The sequence below is a fragment of the Tripterygium wilfordii genome, chromosome 3 (assembly GCF_013401445.1).
Source record: "Tripterygium wilfordii isolate XIE 37 chromosome 3, ASM1340144v1, whole genome shotgun sequence".
NCBI lineage: Eukaryota > Viridiplantae > Streptophyta > Magnoliopsida > Celastrales > Celastraceae > Tripterygium > Tripterygium wilfordii.
Genome location: NC_052234.1, coordinates 1690487 through 1718215, shown reverse-complemented (window position 1 = coordinate 1718215; position 27729 = coordinate 1690487). Strand labels below are relative to the sequence as shown.

Genomic DNA, 27729 nt, shown 5'->3' with positions numbered 1-27729 from the left:
TATATATATATATGCATTGATGCATGCATGGCATGGCATGGCATGTCAATATGTCAATGCAGTGTTAGTTTTTAACTTGTATTTGCAGGTACTGTACGTTATAGGGAATTGAATGAACAGTCAACAGAGAAGGAATTTAATTTTTTTTTGTTCTTTTGTTTTGTGTGTTACGTGTGAGTGAGTGAGTTTTCACATCATGCATAATCCCCTGTAGCTTTAATAAGGAGGAGGACTGGAGGTGGGTGGGGGAGAGAGAGAGACTGGTCACTTTGTGCCTTCACCAAAGTCGCTGACCAATCCAATCCAATCCAATCCAATCCAATCCAGTCCAGTCCTTTTGTGTTGTGTGTTGTCTGTCACCAAAGTGGCTGACCATCCAGTCGTATTGTGTAGTGTGTTGTCTGTCCCTGGCTCGTTTGAAGTGGGGCTATATTATGTCTACTACATGTGTACTCCCCATATATTATATTCAATTCAAACTCATTGTTTGGTCGTTATCACCATCATATCCAGTCATCCACCAGCCCCCTCATGGCTTAGAGCTCTTCATTGGAGGGCTGACTGGGCTTGAAATTTTTTAGTGGGCTGGGTCTACAGGACAGCCCGGCCCATGATCGACTCTATTCGTGAAGCATCAAAGATAATATTATAGATATACGAGCATATGTATAGGTGCTGCAAATTGAGTTCATGGCACCTTCAAGGGTTGAGGATCTAATTCAATAGATGACTCCGAGGAGCCACATTTCAAGTTGTCTCGGCAAAGCCAGAAGGCTTGATATCCCATTACTTTAACAGTGGACCGGCTATTGAATGGTGAAGCGAGAGCAGCCGCGGTGAGCCGAACAGCCAAATGCAGAACATACCAGGTCATTTTTACAGAGAGAAGCTTTTACATTGCAAAACATGTTACAAATAAACAAACAATGAGTAGTATATCACGTTATTGGAACTACTTCCCCTGTTCAAGAAACTCAGCTGACAGGGTCCTCAGAAAACTTGAACAAATATCATGGCAGCAACAATGCTCACTTCTTCGTTAGCATCGCACTGCACTGTGCCATTATTTTTGATGCCCTGGTGATGGCGTCGGTCATGTAGAAATTCCCAATAGTGGTCTGGAATGGTGTGGAGCTCATTTTTGGACTGAACTCGGGCTTCAATGAAGAACCAAAAGTAGCTGTGACTCTCTCATCCAACTGCATGAGGTTAGGTGCCACAGTCCTGATACGGGAACGAATGGCCCCAAGTGTATCATAGGGCAACGGTAAACCTGCTACCTCAGACAGTGCCCTAATTATCTTCCAATCGTCTCTGGCATCACCGACTGTAGGAACTGCCGGCACAGTTTCCTGGCTGCACCCTTCTGTATTTTCGTATGTCCCTTCCTTCTCACTGAATGCCGATGCTGGTAAAATGACATTAGCACGATACACACTACGGTCCCCATGGTGCCCCTGATAGACCACAAAGGCATCACTTGGAATCTTGTCCAAGTTCACATCATCAGCTCCCATAAGATAGACAAACTTTGCAGACTCGATGCTTTCAATTGATTCTGGCACTAGTCCCAAGTCAAGGGCAGCTGCTTGGGCAGCATTGAGAAGCAATACATTAAATCCATTCCAATCTGGTCTGACTACATTCCCCTTCTCTGCAATCGCTTCAACAGCAGAGAAAATTGCATCTTTGTCCTCCCTCTCAAAAATTCCAGCACCAACAATGATGGCTGGGTTTTTGGCATTCGAAATAGCTGAAAAGAAGGGGTGGCGACCCTCAGCAATTTCAAGAAGAGTTTCAGGACCAGTACCTAGATGCTGGTGCTCATAGTTGAGATCAGTTGGAGGGCCGATGTAACCAACTTTTGCTTGGGTTGCACGAACCGTCTTGCGGATTCTGGCATTTACCATAGCAGCTTCCGCCCTTGGCTGCAAAAAATATAAGAAACACAGACGCAGGTGACAAACATGCACAACTACTTCTTACCCACCATTCCTTTCAATTACTTTAACTTAGGTTGTCAAACCAGACACCCTAACAGAACAAGTTGGAAGAAACTGTGTGTGTGTGTTTATGGGAGAGTGAGAGAGAGGCATAATTCCAGAAGTAACAAATTTATGAGATTATGAGAACAGCATAAAAATTGGCATTAAGAGCTACAGTGAGGTGATAGCAAACTTAAAAATGGAAAAACAACAAAATTTGACAAATATATCTATTCATAAAATATTTAATATGAAAAGGATTAAACTATAACTTGTAAGAATGTTACCTGAGTGCCAACCAAAAGGAACACATCTGCCTTCTCAAGACCAGCAATGCCACTATTCATAATATAACCAGATCTTAGATCAGCATTAGGATTAGCGCCATTCCCCTCACACCATATGTTGTTTGATCCCATTCTGTTCAATAGATCTTTTAGTGCCATCATGGATTCTGCATCGGATAGCTTACCAGCAATTCCAACAATCTCATCTGGTTTTACTTGATCGACAACCTCAGCAACAAAAGCCAAGGCATCACGCCAGCTCACCGTCTTGAATTGTCCGTCAGGGCCACGAACCATAGGGTCATTTAACCTCTGCCTCTTCAAACCATCATAGCAAAAACGTGTCTTGTCTGATATCCATTCTTCGTTGATGTCCTGCCACCATGTCAACACCCGAGGTTTAATAGAAAAAATAATGTCAACAGATGCTAAGTTCCGAAATTCCAACAAAAAATGCCTATAGTTCAACTTCCATCCTCAAGCTGCATGGTAATCAATATACCACATATTTACGTTTCTTATCAATTTGTTCAATTTACAATGTGCATGACAAATCCCGTACTGCCTGCTAATATTGAGCCAGATTTAGAACATACCAGCTTCTTTGCTTCCAAAACTTTGAGGTTAACTGGGGGACAAAAATATACGTGTGTACCAGCATCATCAAAAAAGCCTTTGTCCCAAACAATTTGGGTTCCATATATATCTCCTTAGATACGTATATAACTACAATATGTCTAAGTATATTCCAGTGCTGGAGTGAATGCAATTGCTTGGATTAATCAAATAGCTTTGGACCAATGCCTCCAAAAGGAAAACGCAGCAGTGTGGCTCCCTACCATTTGGAGAAGCTTTCATAATCGAGAGATACAAGGGTACGATTGTTCTCAAAGTGTTTATATGAGACAAGGACAAATAATGGACCTGAAATACTATTTAGAAAGTGGGTGACTCAAATGCACGCTACACAATTGAGAGTATGTACTCAAATCACTGATGATAAGAGTGGTGGGGGATTGGGGATCTAGTGCCAGCATAAATTTATTCTTTGCCTCGATAATGGCCCGTTGAGCAGTCCTGGGGATGGAACTAAGCAGACAACGAAATTATGCCAATTGATGTTTTATGCAAAAAAGGAAAGGGTATGATAACAATAATCTTTGATTTACTTTCAAGTAGTACAAAACTATGATTCCCTAACACCACAACCTGATACCACATTAGCATGATGCAATGAAAAAAAAAAAAACAGCACGAGCATTCATCAAGGATATAGCTAAAATAGCAGGAAGATATGACAGAAACAAGAAAATAAATGTGCAAAGCTATTTCATAGACATTAGATACACCTGGAGATTTGAAACTAGAATGGGAGATGTGCCAAAGAAATCTACCTCATTCAGCCGCGGAAGGATGCGCATGACCTCTGGACCTCTACTATCAATTCGAATATTAGATCCAACTGCATCAGTAACATCAATGGTCTCTGTTCCCTTTAATTCCCAATTCCGTGCTTTAAATGCGAAAGGCTTTGAGGTCAGAGCTCCAACAGGACAGATATCAATAACATTGCCAGAAAGCTCGCTTGTCATAAGTTTCTCAACATAAGTCCCAATTTCCTCTCCACTCCCACGACCTAGCATGCCGAGGTCCTGGACACCAGCAATCTCTGTCGCAAAACGGACACACCTGTTGGATTATGAGAAAGCATCAGAAGTTTGTTTATGACCACAAATTGAGATAAAGCCGGGTGTACATTGTCTAAGAGCAACACTTGATAGAATAACAAAATATGAACATTATAGACATATTACATGAGTACCATGGTCCATGAGCCAAAAAGCAAATTCCAAAAAACTAAAAATTACACCTTTAAAAAGCCATCGAGTGCGTAAGTTGATCACCTAATGACTCACAAATTAAAGCATCCCTCATAGTCAAACCCCAATGATCTAACAAATTAAGCACCAAAAGAGAACTGCACACAACTATGGAAATGGAAATAAAAATCCCCCAAAGTCACGTAAAATCTAAAATCAGTCAGGATTCACACTGCCAAAGAACGAACTAAGAAAGACATCCACTTTGAGAAGAAGAAAATAGACGCAAATTTCTCAAGAATTAAGTCATTGTCAAACAGTTAACACAAAGAAGAAGTGACAGAAAAAAGAAGAAGTGAGATATAAGCAATTCTGGGTCTAGACCTTGTACATTGAATGCACCTAGTCATCACAGTCTTCACCAACGGACCAAGATTCTTATCAACCACAGATCTCTTCATTTCAGTGAATCGACCCCGATCAGACCCAAATGCCATAGATTGATCCTGAAGATCACATTCTCCACCCTGATCACAAATGGGGCAATCCAGTGGATGATTCATTAATAGAAACTCCATAACCCCTTCTCGTGCCTTCTTTGCCACAGGGGTATCTGTCTTAATCTTCATCCCTATAAACAGAGCCTCTAATGAGTAAAACAACAAAATGCAAAAGATTCTAATATCCATTCCAAACTCTAAAACAAATTTAACTAACTAAGAAGTAAATAGGCAATCAGTATAAGACTAAATTTTATAAAAGTTACAAATTATAATAGATGCAACCAATCTGAACATAGGTTCTGAAGAATACACGAGAAAAGGCTAAATAAAGTTTCAAACATATCACAATAAACAACACAAATAAAAGGAAAATCAAGCCCAATCAACAACACTGAGTAGCTTGAGCATCAAAATTAATTTAATCTCACATCCCAGAACTACGACACCTGATGCCTCCACAGACTTAAAATACAAATCAAAAGAATATAAACACATACATTTGACAATGAACTCCAAACCATAATATAAGAAATCACAAAATTCTGAATCCACGAATTCAACCAAATCTTAAAAGTAAATAGAACTCTAGAATCCAATAAACACAAAATGCGCAAGAGGAAAGTTGCCGCCCGAGTGGGCAGACATAATAAGAGAATTGAACTATAATCACAAATCTAGAAAAAGATGAGTAAGCCCTAACCGGGAAGAGCGGGCATGGCACAGGAGGCGACGGGCTTGGGAGACTTCTCGACCTCAACTAGACACATACGACAGTTTCCAGCGATCGAGAGGCGATTGTGATAGCAGAATCGAGGAATGTCGACCCCAGCAACCTCACAAGCCTGCAGCACCGTCATACCTTTAGGGACTTTAACAGGGTATCCGTCAACGAACACTTCAATGGCATCCTCCGGACTCGAGAACTCGACACGAGCGCCGCCTACCGGTTTCCGTGGAGGGAGATCAGGGGTCGCCTCTGGAGCTGGAGCAGTAGCAGGTTCCGGAGACTGGAGCTCCGGTTTGGATACGATAGTTCGGAGGATGAGGAGAGTTCTAGGGTTGGGGGATTTGAGGAGGCTCGACGTAGTAGGTCTCAAAACCCTTGAAGCTAACAAGCCAAGCCCCATGTTGCCTTGGTAGAGCTCGCTCTGTACTGATAGAAATATGGAGGAAGAAGTAGCATGCTGTTCGCTTAGAACCTGGAAAGGTGTCGAATAGGGGAAACTGCGGGCGTGTGTCTCCCACAAGGGTCGGAGTCGGTTTGACCGACCCATTTCTTACATTACCCCTGGGCCTAATCAGATTGGGTCAAAACTCAAAACAATGATAGCCCAATATGTTCTTTATCTTAACCCGACGCTCCCAGCCCCTTTTTGCTTACGCCCCATCTTGCATACTTTTAAAGTTTTTACTGATTTACCGACAGTAAATTAAAACGTGGGCTAGGCTTAGATAAAAAAAATCAGGCCCAGTTTTTGAATTGGGCTAGCTTCTATTTTTGTAAATTCTTAAGTTGTGTTTCCTATATAACATTCGTCGTAATATTACAAACCCTAAAATATGACGCTCATTTTATACTCAAATCTATATATCATGTGATACAACCATTCATATATAAACACATGTAAGTCTAATTATCATCCAATACTTCACATTAATTTAAGGTAAAATATGAGTTATATTTTGGAGTTCTCAAACATTATTCTTACCCGATTATCTCACGAAAAACCGATAGTGAAAGATTGCATACAAGGTCATGAACTTTCAACACCTATGAAACCTTGCTTTTGTTCAACATCCAACCTTAATCCCAAATATTTACGGCGATTCAAAATACATATTTCATAAATAATATAATCGCATCTGTCAGATATTAAGACATGAAAGGGATTAATAAATTTTCCTTTGTAGCAAAAGACCTCACCTGGAGAAAAAAAGAAAAGAAAAGGCAAAACAATATAGAAAAACAGCAATGTACTTCCGTTTTACATGTCCTGGTTCAAAATCTACTTGGAGAGGAAAAGAGCAGCAATCTACACCCTTCAATCTGACTGACGAAAGAGTTTAGACAGGCCGTCAAAATATCAAAAGCCTCAAACGCCATGTCCATCTGCCAAAATGAGCAGAGAGAGCTTTTGCTCTGTAAATCTCAAGGGACGTCTTCGAAAACAAATAAAATAGCAAGACTAAAAAGTAAGATGGTATGTGATCTGTTGCAATTTCCGCATAGTTATATTTTGATATACAATACACAGGGACAGAGTAGCTGACATCAACCTTAGTCAAGCCATAAGCTGCAGATTAAAAAAAGAGGTGATCATGGAAGAGAAAGGATGCAAAACAAGGTTATCACAAAGGCTTAGCTAAAAAACATGGAAGAGAAAGCAAGCAATAGGCTAACACCTCTTATCTGACTATCAGGGAATACTTCCAGCAATTCACAAGCCAAATTCAAGCTCAGCTTGCTTAAGTACAGATGTCACCCTCTCATAAAACTCTGGCTCCTTCTCCTTGATATCATCAAACATTCTTGATTCGTGCTCATTTGCCTGGATAGAGTGACAACCACAGTGTGACAGCAGGGGACAAAAAAAAAAACCAATGTTTTTACTGAATAGAAAAAGATTCAATGATAATCCACTAAACACGTTAACAGTTACAGCTGCCGATTCTCTATCTAAAGAGAATTTCTACAATGATTTACAAATAGAATGGCCATTCTCAGTACATAGGTTTCTTGGAATGGATCATCACGAAATAGAGAGAATGGATCATAACGAGATCTCTATTTTGGCCAATCAGAACCAGATTCCATCAAGGATGAGGAATAAAAAAGACACGGCCTGCACTAACTTCGCTCTCCATAGATTGTACTTCAGTTTCTCGTATAAATTTCTTTGTTTGATAAGGAACATCAGAGGTACTTGTTTGGCATGGAACATCAGAGGTACTTAGCTTTGCATAAGACTCGATTTCGTTGTTTAGTCTAAAAGAAGGAAAACAAAAACCAACTCGCCACCCCCCCAAAAAAAAGACAGAAGAGAAGCTTTAGCTAGAAAATCAATTTAATGAAGATACCTCTTTGAATTTTAAAAGAATTAAGTTTGACACTGATGCAGGCTTTGTCCTGTCCCACCTGAAAAAACAAGAGAAAGCAGGCGATGTAGAAGAAAAAATAGTCTATAAGACTATAACTACAAAATAAAAGTAACTTGAATATGACAGCATGAAGTTATGAGTACCATAAATATCCATAATATTCAAGAACCATATCAGGCAACAATTTAGTCTTAGCCACAACAGAAACTTCAGCTATTATATGCAAATGTTGCTTCTAGTGTACTGCAATCAAATTTCCGCTCGCTCTGGATCTTGAAAGTTAAAAAAGGTTCCTACAACAAATCTAGTGAGATTAATAAAACTCATCATTATCAAAGCTATTAGTTCCAAACAATTCTGTGTTGGGTACATGAACCTATAAGAGCAATCACTTTGAGTCTTTAAAAATGATAAAGTCAAGAGAGTTTAAAGAATTTCAAAATACCATAAATAGCTGACTTACTGAAACTGGGAATGGGAAAGCAATTTATCTGGCAAATAGAAGAGACTTAAAAGCATCAAACTTCTTCGGCACTACTAGGTAGGTGGAGATGATATCTACATGCTGGATGGTCTGCCGCTTTACCTAGATGCCTTGGTTAGATTGTCTTAGAAACTGATGCAGTGCAAGCAAGAAAACTTTTAATTCTTTGCCCTTGAAGTCCAAAAGTGCTTTGGTGTCAAAAAATTTAACTTAGAAGTTGGTTAACTTGGTTTTATACTTTTGTTGTTTAATAGATTATTCTTGTTATCAAATTTATATTAGAATTTATGTTATAGTTCTGTTTGGGAATCTAAAAGTTGTTTACGCAGTTGTGTAGTGTCTAGAAAATAGTCATGGCTTTAATTCTAGACTTGGTATAAATTTATCCATAGTCCATAGACAGATTTTGTATCTTCATGTAAAATATAGTTGGCTAAGCATTGCTGCCTTTTCCTTCTACGTTGCTTGCTGTGATTTCTTGTTTCAATCTATCACTCCATTCTCACATCGGTAACCTTGTTTGAGTTGGGTAGTCAATTATAGATTTTGCTCAAACCCTAAACATGTGCTAGAAACAGAGAATTGAATCAATATCTATGCAAAACAATATTTCTGTTTATGGGACATTGCAACAAATATACAAATGTTAAATGGTCAAAGGAACATCATATGGAGCAACATATACCTGACAAGCATTAGCTCGTTAACAGATCGCCACATTCCGCGTGCCCCATCATTTAGAGACTGGTCTCTTGCACTTCGTCCATGCCATAGCTCTTTCACAACATACATCACTTCCTCAACGTCTACCTGTGTTCATTCAAAACATTTAATTTAGCAAATATCAACTGAAAACGCAATAAGTTATATACAAACAATTTGACAGTGTGGACCTATGACAAATGGACAAAAGTCTGAGCAGCAAGCAGCAGGTGCGTTTTTGATATATTAGCAAATTGGAGAAAAGAACAGGAAAATTCCCCTTTACATACTGGACATATGCTAGAAAGAGCATTAGGGGGGGAGGGTTCTATTAATTATTGAAAAACATCAAAGTTTATCCCACCAGCCCAATTGTCAAAAGCACTCATGGGTGGCAGAAACTGAGCACAAGACACAGCGCCTGATGAAATTAATGTTCAAATTAGTCTCCTCCCTCAAAATTCTTGTTAGATGACAATCAACAAGTTTAAACTAAGTAAGAAAGGGTGTCATTTTATCTGATCAATGGACTGACACCTAGTATCAAGAATCTTAAATATCAGCTACAGTCTCCTACTTTAAAGCCTTTTATATACAACAGGAGAGTAGAAAATCTAGCACAAGCATCACAATCCAAAAGCAAGAGTTTTGTTCACAAGGTTTGCTATCTCCAACAAAAGAGGGAACAAAATCTGGCACAAGGCTGCAAGTTATTCTTGTTGTCATAACCTAACTTTATATTTCAAACCCTCCCTTGTATACTTTCAGTTTTTCATCCAACTCTTGGGACGTACAACTTTTGGAATAGCAGAAACTAAGCAATTGAAGATCACATACAAGACTGATCAAGGCCAGCAGCAAGGCTCTGACAAAGCATATGACAACAAAAACCTTAAATCGTCCATTTCTCTTATACAACAATGTATAAAAATATATGAATATAAAATCAAGATCAAAGAAAAAAAGGAAGAAACCCACAGTGGCACATCAAATCTAGACAGAGACAAAATCTAATAAACAAATCAAGTAACAAATAAGATTAGAAGCATAATTTCAAACCTGGACTTCCATGGCTGAGCCATATACTGACTCCTCATGCTCAATAAGGCGTTGATGAAGTATGTGGTAATGATCTGTATCTAAATTTATTACAGGCTCTGTTTGAACTTGCAACCCTGCAAGTTGTGTCATGACGTAGGATGCCATCACTTGTCCAAAAATTGCAGGGATGGTACCCAGAACAGGTATGATACGAACCCTAAACCCAGGCACTATCTGAAAATGGGACAAGAAGTAAGAATCTAAATTAGACAGTTTTCAAATTTCACACCAGAATCTAGTCATCCAAAAGTTAAGCAAAAGAGAGAGTTACCGCGCAAGAAAATCCAGACAAATGGATAATATACTAAAATTTACTAATCAAAGATCTGGTTAACTAGGGCCTCGAATAGATTCCTCAAACTTTTTTATATTGAATAAAACAACAAGTAACTAACACTTTAGGCTACTGAGTTGATATTCTTACTTGATAATCGGAAGGATTTTCATCTTCCCCATTTGTCCCTTGAAATGGAAGCAGCTTTGCCTTGGGTTTCTCTAAAGAAAACACAACAGGAATACCGCTCTCAATTCCATGATCTTTCTTCAAACGATGTCTTACCTGAAAATAAAATTATAAGTAACCAGATAAGCACATTAAGAATTAAACCTATTTTATACAACCCACTCAACAACACACACAAATGTTGCACAGTCAGGATAATAGTGGATATGGGATTGGAAAAACTTTGTCCCCACTTTCACCTGGACAAAGAGAGCATTTAAAATTTTAAATATTGTAGGTGAACTGAAAAGTAAAATATCGCGGCATGGAAGGCATATTGGAATCTCTGTGCATTGTAATTACTTATAAGAGCATCTTATAACTTGCAAGTTGCAACGGACTTTGGTAATTTTCCAACAGTTGTACGGTAAGCAAAAGTGAACGAAAGCATGGAATTCACCTTTCTCAACTATTCTCTATGTTATTTCTTCATGATACATCAGATAAAATTCACAAATTCAGATCACCAAATCAGAAACAGAGATGTGTAGACAGTAGTCCATACAGACTGAGGGAAAGAAAGATCTAGAATGTATAAAGAAATCAGACACGAACATATCAGAACAAATAAAGCAATTAAAAGACTAGGAAAATAAAAAGGAGCTGAAGCATTACTGAACGAGATAATGGATCATTTCTTGACTCTCTCAAATCAGCAATCCGGATTCTTGTTGGGTCAGCTCTAGCACCAGCTCCTGTCGCAGATAGAACCTTTAAACCCCTACGATAACATGCAGCAAGAAGCGCCACCTACTACATATGAAATGTTAAGCATTTTAGTCTTAGTGTCTATCAATACCCAAAACTACGTATAAAAGAACTATCTAAAGATTGGTTATAGAAGATAACTTAACTGTCCATAAAGGCATAAATAAACTTCTTATAACTAAGCATGTCATGAAAAATTATCAGAAGCCATTTTATTGATCATGTATAATATCAAAAAAGCAAAAGGAAGAATTCAAATTTCAAAACATTTCTCCCATATCAAAGAACCAAAATATAGATATCTTCATTCATATAGCACTAGAGAGTGCATGAAGCAATGCACTTATGCTGAAGTATTGCAATTCAGATGTCACTCAACAACAATTCTTCAAGAGTCAAACAAACTTGGATGTAAAAAAGAAATACCAATCTACCACCGTTGTCAATCAGTCCAAAAATAAATCAAAGACTTCCAACGCTTTTCCTGAATTTTTAATTCATTTATCATTGGCCAAAGAAAGGGATAGAAACAAGAAAATGCATTCTACTTGAAAGTTTCAGAATCATACATGCATTTCTCTCTTTCTCCTGCCCAGTAACCCCCCTCCAGCCCCTCTCTCCTCCCTTCTCCCCCCTATTCCTCTTACCAAAATTATTAGTATAACATTCCAATTAAGTTGCAAATTACGCACCCCACTTTCCCTAGACCCAAAACAAGCCTCTAGGTCATTTTGAACTGTTTCAGAGGAACTTGAAGTCATCAGTTGGATACCAGTAGAAGTTGAATTTTTAAAAAATAAATTGCACTACTAATCATCTAAGGAAAAACCACCTTGAAAGCATGAAGAAGTACCTTAGTATCTATGTTATCAATGCAGTCCAAAACATAATCGGGATTGCCTCCAAGAATCTCTGATTCAGAAGATGCGTCATACATTAACACTTTAGCGTCTACTTGGCACTCTGGGCAGATAGATGTGAAATGCTTTTTCAGGCACTGCGCTTTTGGGCTACCAACATCTGCTCGTGTTGCAACAGCATGTCGATTTAATGACGAAAGTGATACCTTCTCATGTCATCATAAATAAGTACAGGTACACTTTTGCCGATTAATATATAAGCGCAAGAAAACATCAAAGCAAAAAAATCCATACTTCATTTGTCTTATTATTACAATTAATTCTTTTTCACACAACAAGGAGCTGGTGGCCTAGTGGTAGTCACTCCTTAGGATTTCGAACAAGTTGAAGGTTTGAATCCTCCTACACGCTAAAACAACTAATATTAAAATCAAAATTATTCATAATTTTTTTTCACACAATTACAAGCATGTGTGGGACTATAGTAGGAAGCCAAAGTAAATCAGAAATTCTATCAAATTATTGAAAAATTAGGTCAGGTCGGAAAAAACAAGGATAAGGAATTGCAAAGGAGCCAAGAGGTTCTCTTGAACGTTGGTAGAAAACAGTAAAACTTGGAACATAAAATAAAAAAGGGGGCTTAGTGATAACATTATACTCTAGTAGCATCAAACATCTAAATTAAGCTATTGAAAGAGAATCCAAGATCCTATCTCACTAAAGGCATCCAACTTGATTTCTATGCATTTGTTAGCAGGTTGACAAGGTTAAAGCAATCTTGGCATGCAATAGTAGATACTACAAAACCAGGTTGACCATATAAATCCCTCCATTTGAATTCATTTTTGACCAAATCATGACATTTTCTCTGCTTTGTGAAATATATATATAAATATAAACAAATCTCCGTATATACATACATGCACACTACATTCATAGAAAACATACCTCTATACACACAAATCAGTATAAGCAAAACAGTACAACTCATTGTAAATAGATAAGAGCAGATTCTGTCATAGATTAAAACCTAGCCATATTGGGTACGTCAGGCAGTCTTCAATGAATGATGACAATGACAGAAAAATTGCCAAAGATCTTTCTTTCTTCTTTTCATCACAAACAAACAAGTGGCCAAACAAATCCATACTAATTTGCTTCAATCTGATATCGGACTTCCAGCATCTGAAGCTGGTCCATTATGGCATCATGACTCATGAGATAAAGGCGCGTGAAAATTTTCCCTAACATCTACTGTTCAAAGAAAAATCAAACTCTTTATGGAACTTTTAACCTCTGAATCTTTAATGAAGTTTCCTGTTTAGAGGATACTTTAATGATTTACAAAGTGGAGCAACAAAATTCGAGCTCTTGTTCTCAAGGATATCAAGGTAACTACTGTTTTAGAGGACTTTAGAAGTTAGAACTAGAAGTTACATCCAAGTGACTAAGATTTGAATATTAGATCCTTCTGGCAATATAACGAAGTTCAACCCTTGGGTACCAATATTCCCAACTGTCTCCACCAAAACAGCCACTGGACAGTTCAATTCATCTTCATACCTTGTTTTTCAAAGAAGATGATGTAATGAAGTACATCAGGTCAAGCACTCAAACCCAAAGATGATGCTATCTTTGATCAAATTGTGCCAATAATCACCAAATGGGGAAAAATAAAGATGTCACATGCAGTAAATACCTGGTCAAAATCAACTAGGAGGAGCTTGCCAACTCCTGATCTCAAGAGCATTGATGCAGCATGACTCCCAACTCCACCAAGACCAATGACCACAACATAAGATCCAGTCACCTTTCGTTGAGACTCGGTGCCAAAGAATTGAATATTCCTATTTGCACAGCCACAAAATACAGTATCAGAGTAAGCTAGAATAAAACCACAAAACACATCTTCAAATACATTTATACCCAACGCAAATTGGTCAAAAACAAACCCTCTGCCAAGCCCCAAACATTGAACAAAACTGATTTATACAAAACACAATTGATGAAAGACTGAACCACAGAAGGCAATAATTTACCCTAGGTTCTTTGACCTCAGATAGAAATTTTAAAAGCTTAACATAAGCGGTGGAAAAAAAAGGCCTCCTCCAAGGCGTTGTTGAGTCATCGATGAGATGACAGTCTAGCATCAGCACATCAACATCATCATCAGTGGCCAGTATCCACTAATCCTCTTCATGGCCTCTATCTACAGTTTTTAGTATCTTCTTAAATTTTCTTCTCTGCACCGCAGCACCAATTGGTCTACGTTGCACATTCCCAAACCATGTAGGCATGTAAGTGATTTTCTCACATCTAGTTTTGATTTGCAGTACCCATTCCCTAAACCGTATAGTCTCATCTATCTTATCCTTCCCCGAGACCACATTTCCAAGGAAACATTTTCACCTGTGACAGGACCTATGAACTAAGATGTGGACTCAATTGGCATTTTCTATGAGGCATAGGCCTCTCAAAAGGTACTGGAGCCTAGCAAACGTCTTCTTCAACAAAAAGGAAAATGTCTTTCAAGTGCAAGGAAGAAACAGATACTCAATTTAAAGTAAGTAACAGAAGTCGATATGCAATCCGTAGATAACCATATAATTCAGTAAAAGCCTTGCTCAATGAAAGCTATCAAATTCACAGGTCCTATCAGAGAACTAAATCAGAGAAGCTAACTAACTTATAGGACAAATATAATTGATGCATCACTCTTGGCAGCTAAACCGCCAAGGAACCTAAAAGAAAGAATATGTTCTTCGATTGTGAATATTCTTTCAATAACTCCACACCTAAGCAAATTTCAAATTCCAGGTCATTACCTTGAAAAATGCAAGTTTACACAAAACTTCAGTGGCATGATATCAAAGTATTAAGCATCACTAGAATCTTCATATCAACAGCCAAAAATACACAGAAACAAAGATATGTGGTGCCATAACCTAATTTGGATACTTACCGAAGAAAGTTAAAAAACACATTCTGAACAGCTGCAAAATCTAAAGAGTAAAAGACATTTTTTGTTGGCATGAAGAGAGCAATGCTGTCAGGCTCTCAGCTACTAAATATTATAGCATAGAAAATGTTGTATAGAACTCACGGTAAGACATCAATCATGGTACCTGGTTAGCTGTTCTGATACTATTTCATCAGTAAGGTCTAGACCCGGCATCCTATGGTTTGCATCCTTGGCAATATTGAAGCCTTTTGAAGCTGTCACATATGGAAGTTGATTACATTTTCATCATGACAATTATAAAACACAGACAACAATAATTTTGTCAACTTTCAAATGAGGAACTATGTACAATTTTGGATGAGAAATTATTAATATAAAAGAGTACAAATGCAAGGAGTGGGTTGTCAAGTATTATTTGCAGATAGAGTAGGTTGTTGATGAACAATATCTAACTTTAGAAGCCACCACAAATTCTAGCATTCTGCTTAAGGGCACTTATTATAGTCATCGGACCAGTTTACAGCATGCAAAACATTTGAAGTTTAAAGCATGCAACGCTCGTAAAATAATAGACAACAAAAAACTCGTAAAGAATTCGTATAACCTCAACAACTACAAGCAAGAGCGGTTAATAAGATCATAGACATTTCCAGGGAGAGACAAACTCCAAAATTTAAGGCACACAGACCAATTATCAATGAAAAAGTCTAGGGAGGATTCCTTGTTATTGAATATTCTGCTGTTCCTTTCTTTCCAGATCAGCCACATCATTGACATAGGAATGAGCTGAATGAAGTGCTTTTGCTCCTAAAGAATTCGTATACAATGTTATCATAAAAGTCTAAACTCTTACACGTTCCCAAATCATGGTTTTCACCAACTATGAAACCCAACATGTTGTTATCGCTTGATATACTATAATCATGGATTAAAAATGTACAAAAATTAGAAGCTGCTGCATACGATATGCCTTCTTAATATATCAATCGCTTGAAAAGGAGAGAAATAAAGGCGACTAGATAACCAGGATGTTGATGACTTCAAATGTACTAGAGTCCAATCTGAAAAGAATTTGCTAATGATAGCAGCTTTACGTCGTTCATCATAAATGCAAAGCTTTCCGGATAAACTTTATATGGCACACGGAGTTAAAGAAAGAGTGACTGCATAAAGATTATGGTACAATAAACGAACTTACCATCAAAATTTTCAGCCTCCCTATTGCGTCGGTTCTCAAATCCCCTGTAAAACAAGCAATCAATAACATAGATTTACAACTTCTACTTGTTGTGTGTAACCAATTAAATTGGCAGAATTTGCACAAAACATCAATTTAGGGTTTTCCCCCAATGTTTATACTGTTGCTGCTTGCCACAAAATTTTGCTACTCTCAAATGAGGAAAAACTGAGCGTTAGAACAGAAAGAGACGATTTGAAAAAGCTCTTTATTTTAAATATAAGAAACAACTCACTCCTATGAAGCCCAACTCACCACTCTTTCATCCCAGTCAAGTAAAATGAAACTATAAACAGAGATGAAATCAAACAACTAAGCATTAATTCTCAAATTATCATGAGAAATAAAAATGAGAGACACAACTATGGAATATATATAAGATTTGATTTTCCTTAATGATATCCCGGCAGTCGAACAGAGTTTTCAGCTATGGCGAATGACTTGCCTTGAAAGAACCTTAAGAAGAAACACGGATGAAACGGAGCCCAAAAGAGCTCCAGCTCCCAACAAGGCCAAGCACTTGAACCTCTCCTCCATTTTTCTTTTCCTCCTTTGCTCTCCCTCTCGGATCAAGTCGGGGGCCAAACGGAGGTTTCCAGGGTTTTTGTGGTCCGGGCCTGGACAATGTTTCAAAACCCTCGCTGACAATAGCAATTGAACCGGAGTTGAAAACTTTCCCGTCCGGGATATATGGTATTGCACTATTGCCCTATTGGGGCTTCTTTATTTGGGGCATGGGCCAATACCCTAGGAAAAAATAGTGCCGGTCCGATATATGGAACAGTTACCGCGCTGATTCGCTCTGCCAGATTCACTAACATGAAAGAACATTCGCGCCAGTGAGTAGGGCATTTTGCCATCTTTCGTAGTCAGAAGCAGAGGAGACCAAGCGATTGAATATCTTGCTGATGATATTGTGAATTTTGAGTTATAGAGTCCCTGAGAAGTTTATTTGCGGATTTACAGTCTATTTAGGCGACGTTGTTTGTCTGGTGTAGAGAATGGATGCACAAGAGCCAAATTGAAGGCGCAGAAGAAGGAGAAGCGCATTGATTCTCCTCTTGTTAGGTAAATAGCACGAGATTTTCAGATGGTCTTGTTTGAATTTCTTTGTGTCTGCGGATTTCTCGATTTGAATGCTTACTTGCGTTGTATCATGCGATAATTTGCCAGTATAATGGCCGAAAATTCCAGCTAATGTGTAGTACACGATGATTTCTGGTTACGCTTTGTTTTTTAAACCTAATTTGTACCTTCTTTTTTTTTTTTTTTTTGCATTTATAAATTCTTAGAACCACGCCTCTGTCAATGAGATAAGAAGAAGGTTCGAGGCCGATGCTAGAATTACTGGAAGAAATGGTGTCAGATTTGCATTCTCAATTACTAAACCTAAACCTCTCCTGTTAGATATTTGAGCACGGATCGAAGGCTTACAGGGGTAACCTAACAAAACCTGTGAGCTCAAAAACTGTGCAAAATCGAAAATCGTCCTTCAAATAATAGACTCTTCTGTAAATTACTTTTGAGAAATCTGAAGGATGATGCACATCTTCTGCTATTTCTTTTTTCCTTTCATCCGGAAAAAAAGTGCTAAGAAAGTGTTGCTCGCCTTTTGAGAACATTTAATGGAGGCTTGTGGAACTCTATAATATTTATAGTTTTGTACTTATATGGATTTAGTTTCTTGCCCAAACTAGCATTAATGGTTAGGATCTGGTATCTATACTTGAAAGTATGAATTAGCAGACGTGGACTTGAAAGCTCTATCATGGGATTCTTATGTTTGGCTTGATGAATTTTCTATTGGTAGATGATTTAATGTCTAGTAGACAGGCTACTAAAACAACACAGTTTTGATCATACTTCTATACTTTGTATGTGATGATGACAAACTTCTTCTTATAGGATAAGTAATTAAGTATACCTTTTTATAACTTTCCAATTGTTAGCATTTTCAGTTTTTTGATTTGTCATTGTCATTACTGAGGATTTGACTTAATTCTTATTTTCTTGCAGATACAATGAATTTGATCAGCCAATTTGTCGGGTTTGCGATGTTGTTTTGAAATCTGAATCTCAGTGGGATGCACATCAAGCTTCTCGCAAACATCATGAGGTGATACTTAATTTACTGAATGATTTTACTGTGAAACCTTTGATGTCTAATATGATTTGGTAGAATGTATTATGGAAGTAGCTTTTTGTAAATTTGTAACTATGGTAAATGGCGTGCACTTAATTTATAATGTTGCTCATACATGCTATATTACAGCAGTGCATCCATTGACATGCTTGCTTGTAGATTCAGCTTAACTTGGATGTTTGTTAAGGCATTGCTTGGGAGTTTGGGCGTGTGAATTTTGGTGGTTTTCTAAAGTATGGGTTTTGATGGGTTTTTAAATTAAAATATTGGGTGGGTTTGTATCCTTACTTGGGAGTTAAGTGAAAGTAAATGGAGCGTTGAGTTACGGACCTTTGCTTGGGAAGAGAGGAATGAAAGGTTTTTGATTGTCGTTTTAAAAGCCAAAAAAGAGAGTAAAATTAATAAAGCTACAGAAACCCGCCAATCTGCCCATTAAATCCTCCCTTTATGGATTTTCATGGTTTCTTATAGCACGTCAAAAGGTTTTTTTTTTTTTTTAAAAAAAACCTTCCAAGTATGGGTTGGCATATATGACCCATCATTTACTAGCCCACCAAAACCCATAAAAACCGTCCATCCAAGCAATACCTAAGAGCATTGCTCTATAGACTTTCTTGACCTTCTAGGGATTTTGGCTTGGATTTCAAGTAGTATCATAAACAAATTCTTATAAATTTGCAAGAGAAAGGATGTCTTGACTAACTTACATCATGTTAACTGGGGGATGATAAGTGAACTGTAGGTTCTGTATGATACTATGATTCTTTGCATATCTGAAATGCCTCTTAATACTGGAAGACCTCTGGAGCCACATGTGACATGTGGGACAGATACTTAATTCGCAGAGGAAGGGAAATGTGAACTTTGGAGGATAAATCTATCCAGATTTTACGATCTAGGTCTGAGTCCTGACTGAGTAACTTTTCCTAACAAACAGCAAAGGTGAACCTTATTCTGTCAACTAGAATCTGGCCTGCTTCGTGTTTCTTCGATTTTAGAATCTATTTGGTGGGTTTAGGTGGAAAAGTCTGTTCTGATTGTGAAGTTAGCTAAAATAAAATCAGGAAATACTGACAGCCATGAAAAATCCATTTCTTGCTACATTTCTTTATTTATTGGTTTGACTATGTAACTTTCATTGATTACATATGTCATAATCATATATGCTAACCCCCTTCATTCTTTGACCCATCCCCTTCGAGTATATACTGAAAAATAGACTTTGTTGTGGTAGGCAATAAGCAATATGAAAGCCAATGCTGCTAGACTGAAGAAGGTTGACAATGTGAAAACTGTGCCTAGTGGGGAGTTATCTAAATCTAAATCTGTGCATACTGCAGCAGAATCTCATCTTTTGAAATCTGAGCCCTCCAAAAATTCTCCTGGGCCGCAGTCCTCATCTGGGCTCCCTCCAGATTTCTTTGACAATAACGTGAAAAAGAAACAAAAAACTGGTAAGAGCTTGCATTTTCTTTGATCTGTAGATTTATATACCATCATTGACAGTAAAAAGAGAATATGGAATCGTATATATCATGAACAGTGCTACATTCCTTTGTTCCAAGGATAGTTTTGTGTATCTTTTTTTTTTCTTTCTGATTTCCGTTTACTGATGTTTTCATTAGAATTCATGATATGATGTCAAACGAAACGAGATGGTTGTATCCTTGCACTTGGAGATGCTTTTAAATTATTTTCAGTATCTTGGCCCTTCTTCAGAAAATTATTTCCATTTCCTTGAGCACTGAATTGGGTTGGTGCTTCCAATGGCCTGCTTTGTTGATTATAATATTCCCAAAGAATTTTTACTTTATCTTTGAACTCATGGACAATTCTCATTTCACCTTCTTTATTTGTCTCTATGACTTGTCTCAGGCAAAAATATTCCTGGAGGCCAGGTTTGATTTGTTCACCCTTGGGTTATGTCCTTAAGAAATTGTAATGTTTGCCGAGTGGAATTCTTCTTTTAACGATGACCATTTTACTGTAAGTAAATCTGTCAAAAATATTTCTCTCCCTTCCCCTACTAAAATAGGAAGAAGATTTGGTTGAGGTAAGATTAAAAAAGCTGTAGGTTACCATTTCATCAGATTCTCTTAAAGGTTGATATAAAAAAGACCACCACCAGCAGACCCAAAAACAAGCTTCAATCCATTACTTGGAATAGCTATATGTAAAAACCAACTTGTCGTCCATCTTGTAGATTCTCATTTTTAAATTTACTTTATGAAAGGTTATACTCTTGACCAATCATTCGGCATACATATCTTTCTTTGTTACTTCGATTATTTTACTTTCGATTCTGTTTTTTGAAGTTCCTTCTTTGATGTTTATCTTTCCACAGTGGAACTGTTACATCTACCAGTTGTGAGATTATACACTATTGGGTATATTGGTGCAACTGAGATGTCTCTGTATACTAAATTACTAATAGCAATCTGTATGATGTTTTTGTTGGTCATATAATGTTTTTGAATGTTTGGGTTAGGCACTGACCTTCATTGATGATTTTTTTTATTCCAAACTTTATGGCCCGATGTACTTTCAGCTGTGGACTCTGTCAATGCATTGGAATCAGATACACATATAAAGTCATCTTCTGAGGCCAGGATGGATGCATTGCCTAGTAGTAATGGTTTGCCGATAAAAAGTATTCAGCATGCCAAGCAGCTTGCAGAGACATCTGCATTGATTGATGGTTCGGAAAGCAAGGATGTAAAGAGATCTCTTCCTGAAGGCTTCTTTGATAACAAAGAAGCTGATTTGCGTGCTCGTGGCATTAAACCTGTGAAGGTGGATGTCAAGTAAGTTCCTCTCTCTGTGTTATTCATGCATCTTAGTTGTTCATCTTTTCAAATGGATGTTCATAATATTTTAAACTTTTTCATCAAGATGCATCTTCCCATATAACTTATGAAAGTATAAGGTTTTCTGAAAAGGTTGCTACCAAATACTTCTCTGCTGGTCTCTCTCTTCTGTTTCAAAGTGGTTTGTGTTTCGTTGAGATGTGAATTGATTTCTTCACTGGTTGTAAGAAGCGGAATAGTTGCGAATATTTTGTTTAATGGCAAAAATGTGACAAGCTGAGTTCATGAAGATACTGAGAATGGGGCCATTAAATATAAAATAATGAAAATGGATTCTTAAAAGCAGCCCGTCTAGTCAACGAATGTGTTTTTATGGTGCGGGGATCGCGAACTTGAAATTAGGTTATATTGTGACTGTTAACTCTTAAGTTACTTTATAAAGGTAAACAACACGTGCACAAGGCTCTCGCAGTGGGTAGGGTTGGGGACAAACAAGATGTACGTAGATGTTGGCCCTTATAAATTATAATATGTTGAGAGGTTTTTTTTTTCCAGAAATTGAACATGCGACTCTAGGTTGCACCCCTGCAACCCTTAAGTTACTCTATAGGTGGATTGTGGATAATTGTAAATGTTGGGATGGGATGAGAATAAATGCCCCATGTGGTGTAAACGCTGTGATGAATAATTGTGAATAGCAGGTTAATTACTTAATTATGTGATACTGATTTATATTCTGCAAAGATAACAGATCATTGTCTCAGATAGTCAAACAGTCATATCCCAATCTCTAGCTTTTTTTTTTTTTGATTGGAAAAGAATTTTATTCAAGCACCAAGGGGGTGCAACCCAACAGAAATTACCGGGGAGCAAGATTCAAATGGTCGAAAATATTCCCAGAGAAGGACAAACTCCAAAACTTAAGACAATCAAACCAATTATCTATGAAACTGTCAATGGATGATTCTTTGTTGTTGAATATTCTGTTGTTCCTCTCAAGCCATAGCAGCCACATCATGGACATAGGAACCAATTGAATGAAACTTCTTTGAAGCTTGTCCCTGCCGAGAGAGTGCCAGGCTATGAACTCCTTATCCTCTGTAGAATTTGTGACCCAACAAAAGCCCAACATCACCAAGGCATTTGTCCAAGCTTTGGTGGACCAAGGACAATGTAGGAGAAGATGACTAATTGATTCTGATGCTTCCTTACATAAGCAACATCTATTCACCAGATGTAATCCTCTCCTTTGCAAGTTATCCAAAGTTAATATTCGTCTCCCAACAGAAGAACACTACTTTAAGAGGAGCGTTGGATTTCCATATCCATAGCCAAGGAAATTGCAAGTTACCTAGGTGAAGCTTATCCTTTTGCAGCTCCCTGTAAAAAGAACTCACAGAGAAGAGCTTATTGTTTGCTGCCTTCCACCATTGTTTGTCCTCAGCTGTGGGGTTAATTTTAGTGTTGTACATGAACCTCCAGAAGCTAGTAAACAACTCAACTTCCCAGTCCTGAGCATCCCAATTGAAGCTGATGTTCCAAGAGATACGTCCAGGAGAAATGTGGTATAGCTGCTCGATGGAAGCTTCTTTTCTAGAGGCTAAACTGTATAAATTAGGAAAAGAGGCTTTAAGAAATGTTTCTCCTGTCCAAACATCATCCCAGAAGCTAATGGAATTTCCCCTACCAGCATGAAATTGAGTTTGAGCAAACCAAACATCCCACCCATTCATAATGGACTTCCTTAATGACCTTAGCTTCTGAATAGAACTTTTTTTATTCAAGCACCGAAGGGGCGCAACCCACAACTACAACAAGGACGAGCACTTAATGAGATCAAAAAATTTCTAGGGAAAGACAGACTCCAAAACTTAAGGCACTCAAACCAGTTAACAATGAAAAAGTCTAGGGAGGAATCCTTGTTTTCTAAAATTCTGTTGTTCCTTTCTTTCCAAATCAGCCACATCACTGACATAGGAATGAGCTGAATGAATTTCGTTTGGTGCTTGTCCTTGCCAATAGAAGCCCACACAAACAGCTCTTTGTCTACAGTATATTGTGTGACCCACCAGAGTCCCAACATCTTCAAAACATTCTCCCAGACCTTTCCGGACCAGGGGCAGTGCAAGAATAGGTGACTTATAGACTCCGAATCTGATTTACACAAATAGCATCTATTCACAAGAGAGAAGCCCCTCCTTTGTAAGTTGTCTTGAGTTAATATTCTCTCCCAAACTACCTCCCAGCAAAAGAAAATAACTCTAGGAGGAGCCTTAGACTTCCATAACCATAGCCAAGGGAAAAGATTGTTACCGAGGTACATGTTGTCCTTTAGAAGCTCTTTATAATAGGAACTCACCGTGAACAATTTGCTGTTTTCTAACTTCCAGTGGATTTTGTCCTCTCTAGTGGGATAGGTTTTTGCGCCATAAACCAATTGCCAGAATCTAGTAAACATTTCCACTTCCCAATCTTGAGCCTCACGAGTAAAGGAGATGTTCCAAGTGGTATCTCTATCATGAGTTTGAAGTAATTGAAAAATGGAGGCCTGCTTTTGAGTAGCTAGACTGTAAAGATTTGGGAAAGAGTCCCTAAAGGAAGTGTCTCCTGTCCAGACGTCATTCCAGAAGCTTATAGAGTTGCCCTTACCAGCTTGATAATAAGTCAAAGCAAACCAATCATCCCAACACTTTCTAATGAATTTCTACGGACTGCACCCATGAGGGTCTCTACTCTGCTTGGTACACCAACCACTATGCTCTGTGCTATATTTGCAAGCGATGATTCTCCTCCGTAATTGATTCCTACTGGTGGCAAATCTCCATAACCATTTGCCTAGTAGGGCTTTGTTAAAAGTGGTCAGGCATTTTATCCCAAGTCCTCCAACTTCTCTAGGGAGCTTGACGCACTTCCAATAATGCAGGAGATACATTTTTCTATACCTTATACCTTTGTATTGCATATTCGCATATGATTCGGCACAATCTTAATTAATGTTTCATCCTTTCTAGAGATGAGTACAATGAATTTGAAAAGTTAATCCAAGAGGACATGAAGGAGATTGACAACCGTTTGGAGGAAGAGGAGGTCGGGATTTTATCCTTTGTACTAGTCACCTGATGTTAGCCCAATTTACCTTGTTACTTTCACTGTGAAGCATGCCATTAATTTCTTGCATTACACACAACAGGTTGATGCCGCTGAAACAATAGAAGAGGCTGAATCTTTCGAACAAAAGTAAGCTCTGCAAGGCCAAAAACTGTGTTGTATTTTTTTGATTTCTTGTCAGCTGATTTCTTTGGAAACAAGCTCACTTATACTTCCCCTTCTGGTGCAGGACAAATAGAGACAAAGTTGAAATGTTGAAAGAGAAGAAAATGAAATGGATGGCTGCCAGGTCTGCTAAACGGAGCAGAGATGTGGAGGAAGCCAGCAAGGAGTCTAGCCGTGAAGATTTGTCAAGCGATGATGACACTGCTGAAAAGTTTGCAGTTGACTGGAGAGCCCAGCACCTTTGAATTCATAGATTGATGGTACCACTCTCTCTTTCTCATGTGTTAGTGTAGAATTGATACATAAGAATCTGGATTACATGATTTTCATTTGGAGTTGCAATAAAAAATTAGAGCAGTGATTTCTTTTTTCTTTTTTAACCTTTTAGGGGAAATGGGACTTTTTTCACGGTTACTGCATCTTTGCTTTATCTATGTTTTCAGCGTAAAAGAAGCTTTTCTGAAGAACGCTGGAGATACGTCGTAGAGAAAGGCTTTGAATAGCTTGTCCTGTGTGAAAGTATTGTACAATATTCTAAAATGCCCACCCTTCTCTTTTCTTTACATCGTTGCAGGCTGAAGGAATTGATTGAATCAAATGTCACAGTTAACACGATTGAGATCCTACATCTTCTGAGCTCATCTGTCTCGCCGTGACACATTGTTTTGTTTAGCAATCCTGTCGCTGGCTTAAGCACCCACACTTGGTTCTGATTTTCTTGTAGATATATAGGATCTCTAACTGCGTAGATCAGGTACTGAACTGGTTTGTGTATAACTTCATAGAAAAATTTGTTAGCAAACAAGTTCATTTTATATTTTCATCAGGAATTCATGCCGAGAGCAATATGTGCAGGCTTTATTCATAATGATTTTAATCAGTTACCGTTGGCCTAAGTTTAAAACACACTTTTGACACTCTTTTCATTATTTTAAGAAATGTATTGCAGTTATCTGATATAGAACTAGTAAATTATTCGTTGAACATCCTCAAATGGACTGTTGATTTCTGTTTTTGTTGATGCGAAGTATTCACAATCGTATCGTCCTCGTGATGCTTGCTCTTATCATTATGTGAACAGTTCTTATTGGCTCTGATTACTAACTCTTAGGTTATTAGCGTGAAAAAGAGAACCTGTTAGCTTCCTGCATTCGTTTCAGGCCATGCAGAATCTGGTCATGGAGGCTGATGGAGCAGAAGCTTGCCGGCTGTTATCAGGACATCAAGAAGGTGACTGTTACTAGATTAATTTTCCATTTCAAAAATGTTTGGTTTCATTTACTTTGGACCGAAAGCCGCCAGGCTAGACTTGGTCTTTCTTGGGGCTGGAGGCTTATTAGCATAGAAAAACTAGTTTAATTTAGTATTTTGGTTAGTCTACAAATGGATTACAGCGTTCGGAGATATGCATTGATGTTTATATATCTATAGTGCGATGTCTGAGTCATTGCTTTGTCACCTTCAGTTCCCTACTTGTGAAATCTGTTAAAGACCAACCCTTTTAACACAAGTGTTCTTGATTAAGAATATATAAATGGCAATTTGCCTTTGTTCTGGTCTCTTGTGGTACACCCCCATAAACCCTAACAAGTGGGTTCACACACCGTTCACCATCAAGAACTAGAGATTAGGGTTGGCTTTGGTTAGTTTTAACTTAGTATTAGCATTAGATTACACAATAATTCGTGTGGCCATGGGGTTGTGCTTTTATTTATGTGATCAACAGGGCAGTGTGCCCAGCCCACCAAGGCACTAGAGGAATATAATGTTCCTTAAAATTTCTTCTTTTGGTGGTTTTGATTAGATGTTAGCAAATAGTTTACCTAACTCTGACAAATAGGTGGACTAGTGATGTCATCCCATTAACCCAATCTTTATTAGGAACAAACCAGGTTGTGACATATTTAATTAGGTACCTAAACTCAATTATAAAATGATAATTAAACTTTACACAGAATGGCATTAGCATATATCAAGTTGAAGCTCCATTAGTCATTAGATTTTCAATAAACCCTCAGCCATTAATGCTAGTGGAAGACCCATTATAACTTAGCAAAACCCTAAATTTAGCCTATCCTTTCCTAGCATTAAAAATAGGGGGAAAGGCTTAGCCATGCATTTACATTTAACTATACGAGCACTCGCAAAAAAAACTATGTATCTTATGAATATAGAGTAAAATTTTATTGAACTTCTGTTCATGGGTTGTATTATTGGCACTTAGATTCAGAAAACGCGTCCATAATGTTAGAGGAGTTGTGTTTTGTTTATAAATCACTCGATTGAGTTATGTCAGATCGGTAAAGTCTTAGACAAGAACCCCAACATTGGAGAACAATTGTTACAAATTGTGGTTTTCATTATTTGCTCATAATTAACTGATTTTCATATGGTGTCGAAGTAAGTATATAACTTTATTATTCTCGTATAAGGGTTTAAAATAAGGGTTACAGTTTAATGATGTGGATGAATGAGATAATAAGTGGGGCCACTGTTTTGGGTCCCACATGTTTCAAATCAATTGTGTAAATATAGACCCTTATTTTACACCCTTAGTCTAATGTGAGAATTCCTATATATATAGGAATTCTCCTATGTGGACCAAAATCCAATGGTTATAATAAAGCACAACATAAGTGGGGTCACACATTTATTATGGGACCCACCACATATATGGTTGAAAAATAAGTCCACAATTAGTCCACATAGGAGAATTTCTGTATATATATGTATATATGTATACGTATATGTATATGTATATGTATATGTATATATATATACATACATATACATATACATAGATATATATATGTATGTGTATATCTATATGTATATGTATGTATGTATGTATGTGGATAAATGAGATAATAAGTGGGGTCATTGTTTTGGGTCTCACATGTTTCAAATTAATGGTGTAAACATAAACCCTTATTTTACACCCTTAATCTAATGTGAGAATTCCTATATATATATATATATATATATATATATTGTAAGGGTTCATGGTCGGCCTTGCACATCAAATTTAAAAAGCCGCCCCTTAATAACGTCATAGCAACATAAATCGTGGTTGATATTAAATCAAGTCACATAAAATGGGATTATGGTCTCTGTCAGGATTCAGGACAACGACTTTTATGAACCATGGAGAATTGATCTAATTGATTCAGAATGGATTTTTCCGGATTTAAGTTCAAGTACTCTTCACATTTACATTGATATTTTGTTGACAAAAGTCTCACATCTCCAAAATAAA

At 37.6% G+C, this 27729-nt stretch overlaps 3 protein-coding genes across 9 annotated transcripts; 1 reads left to right on the top strand and 2 right to left on the bottom strand.

The window, feature by feature from the left end:
* Positions 1-809: 809 nt before the first annotated feature.
* Positions 810-5825, bottom strand: LOC119994984 (NADH dehydrogenase [ubiquinone] iron-sulfur protein 1, mitochondrial-like). The gene is made up of 5 exons (XM_038841330.1): positions 5296-5825; positions 4477-4723; positions 3667-3961; positions 2273-2647; positions 810-1928 (listed from the first exon to the last, which is right to left on the bottom strand). The coding sequence occupies exons 1-5, from the start codon at positions 5720-5722 to the stop codon at positions 1029-1031; spliced, it is 2244 nt and encodes a 747-aa protein (XP_038697258.1). The 5' UTR covers positions 5723-5825; the 3' UTR covers positions 810-1028.
* Positions 5826-6380: 555 nt separating this feature from the next.
* LOC119985839 (tRNA threonylcarbamoyladenosine dehydratase) lies at positions 6381-16900 on the bottom strand. 4 transcript variants are annotated; one of them, XM_038830271.1, is made up of 12 exons: positions 16696-16898; positions 16212-16255; positions 15177-15267; positions 13751-13898; positions 12045-12257; positions 11099-11233; positions 10406-10540; positions 9940-10155; positions 8864-8988; positions 7674-7731; positions 6999-7144; positions 6381-6705 (listed from the first exon to the last, which is right to left on the bottom strand). In XM_038830271.1, the coding sequence occupies exons 1-11, from the start codon at positions 16785-16787 to the stop codon at positions 7034-7036; spliced, it is 1368 nt and encodes a 455-aa protein (XP_038686199.1). In that variant the 5' UTR covers positions 16788-16898; the 3' UTR covers positions 6381-6705; positions 6999-7033. The 4 variants fall into 4 exon arrangements, with proteins under 4 accessions (XP_038686199.1, XP_038686208.1, XP_038686223.1 ...); XM_038830280.1 differs by having other exon boundaries at positions 6423-6889; positions 16696-16899; XM_038830295.1 differs by having other exon boundaries at positions 6423-7144; positions 16696-16899.
* Positions 16901-17033: 133 nt separating this feature from the next.
* LOC119995427 (zinc finger protein 830-like) lies at positions 17034-25983 on the top strand. Of its 4 annotated transcripts, none has more exons than XM_038841923.1 (8): positions 17034-17318; positions 18267-18366; positions 19628-19847; positions 20972-21197; positions 24212-24287; positions 24391-24437; positions 24538-24733; positions 25048-25429. In XM_038841923.1, the coding sequence occupies exons 3-7, from the start codon at positions 19640-19642 to the stop codon at positions 24716-24718; spliced, it is 738 nt and encodes a 245-aa protein (XP_038697851.1). In that variant the 5' UTR covers positions 17034-17318; positions 18267-18366; positions 19628-19639; the 3' UTR covers positions 24719-24733; positions 25048-25429. The 4 variants fall into 4 exon arrangements, with proteins under 4 accessions (XP_038697851.1, XP_038697850.1, XP_038697849.1 ...); XM_038841922.1 differs by lacking the exon at positions 25048-25429 and adding an exon at positions 24917-25047 and having other exon boundaries at positions 20942-21197; XM_038841921.1 differs by lacking the exon at positions 25048-25429 and adding an exon at positions 25634-25983 and having other exon boundaries at positions 17035-17318; positions 20942-21197.
* The last annotated feature ends 1746 nt before the right edge of the window (positions 25984-27729 follow it).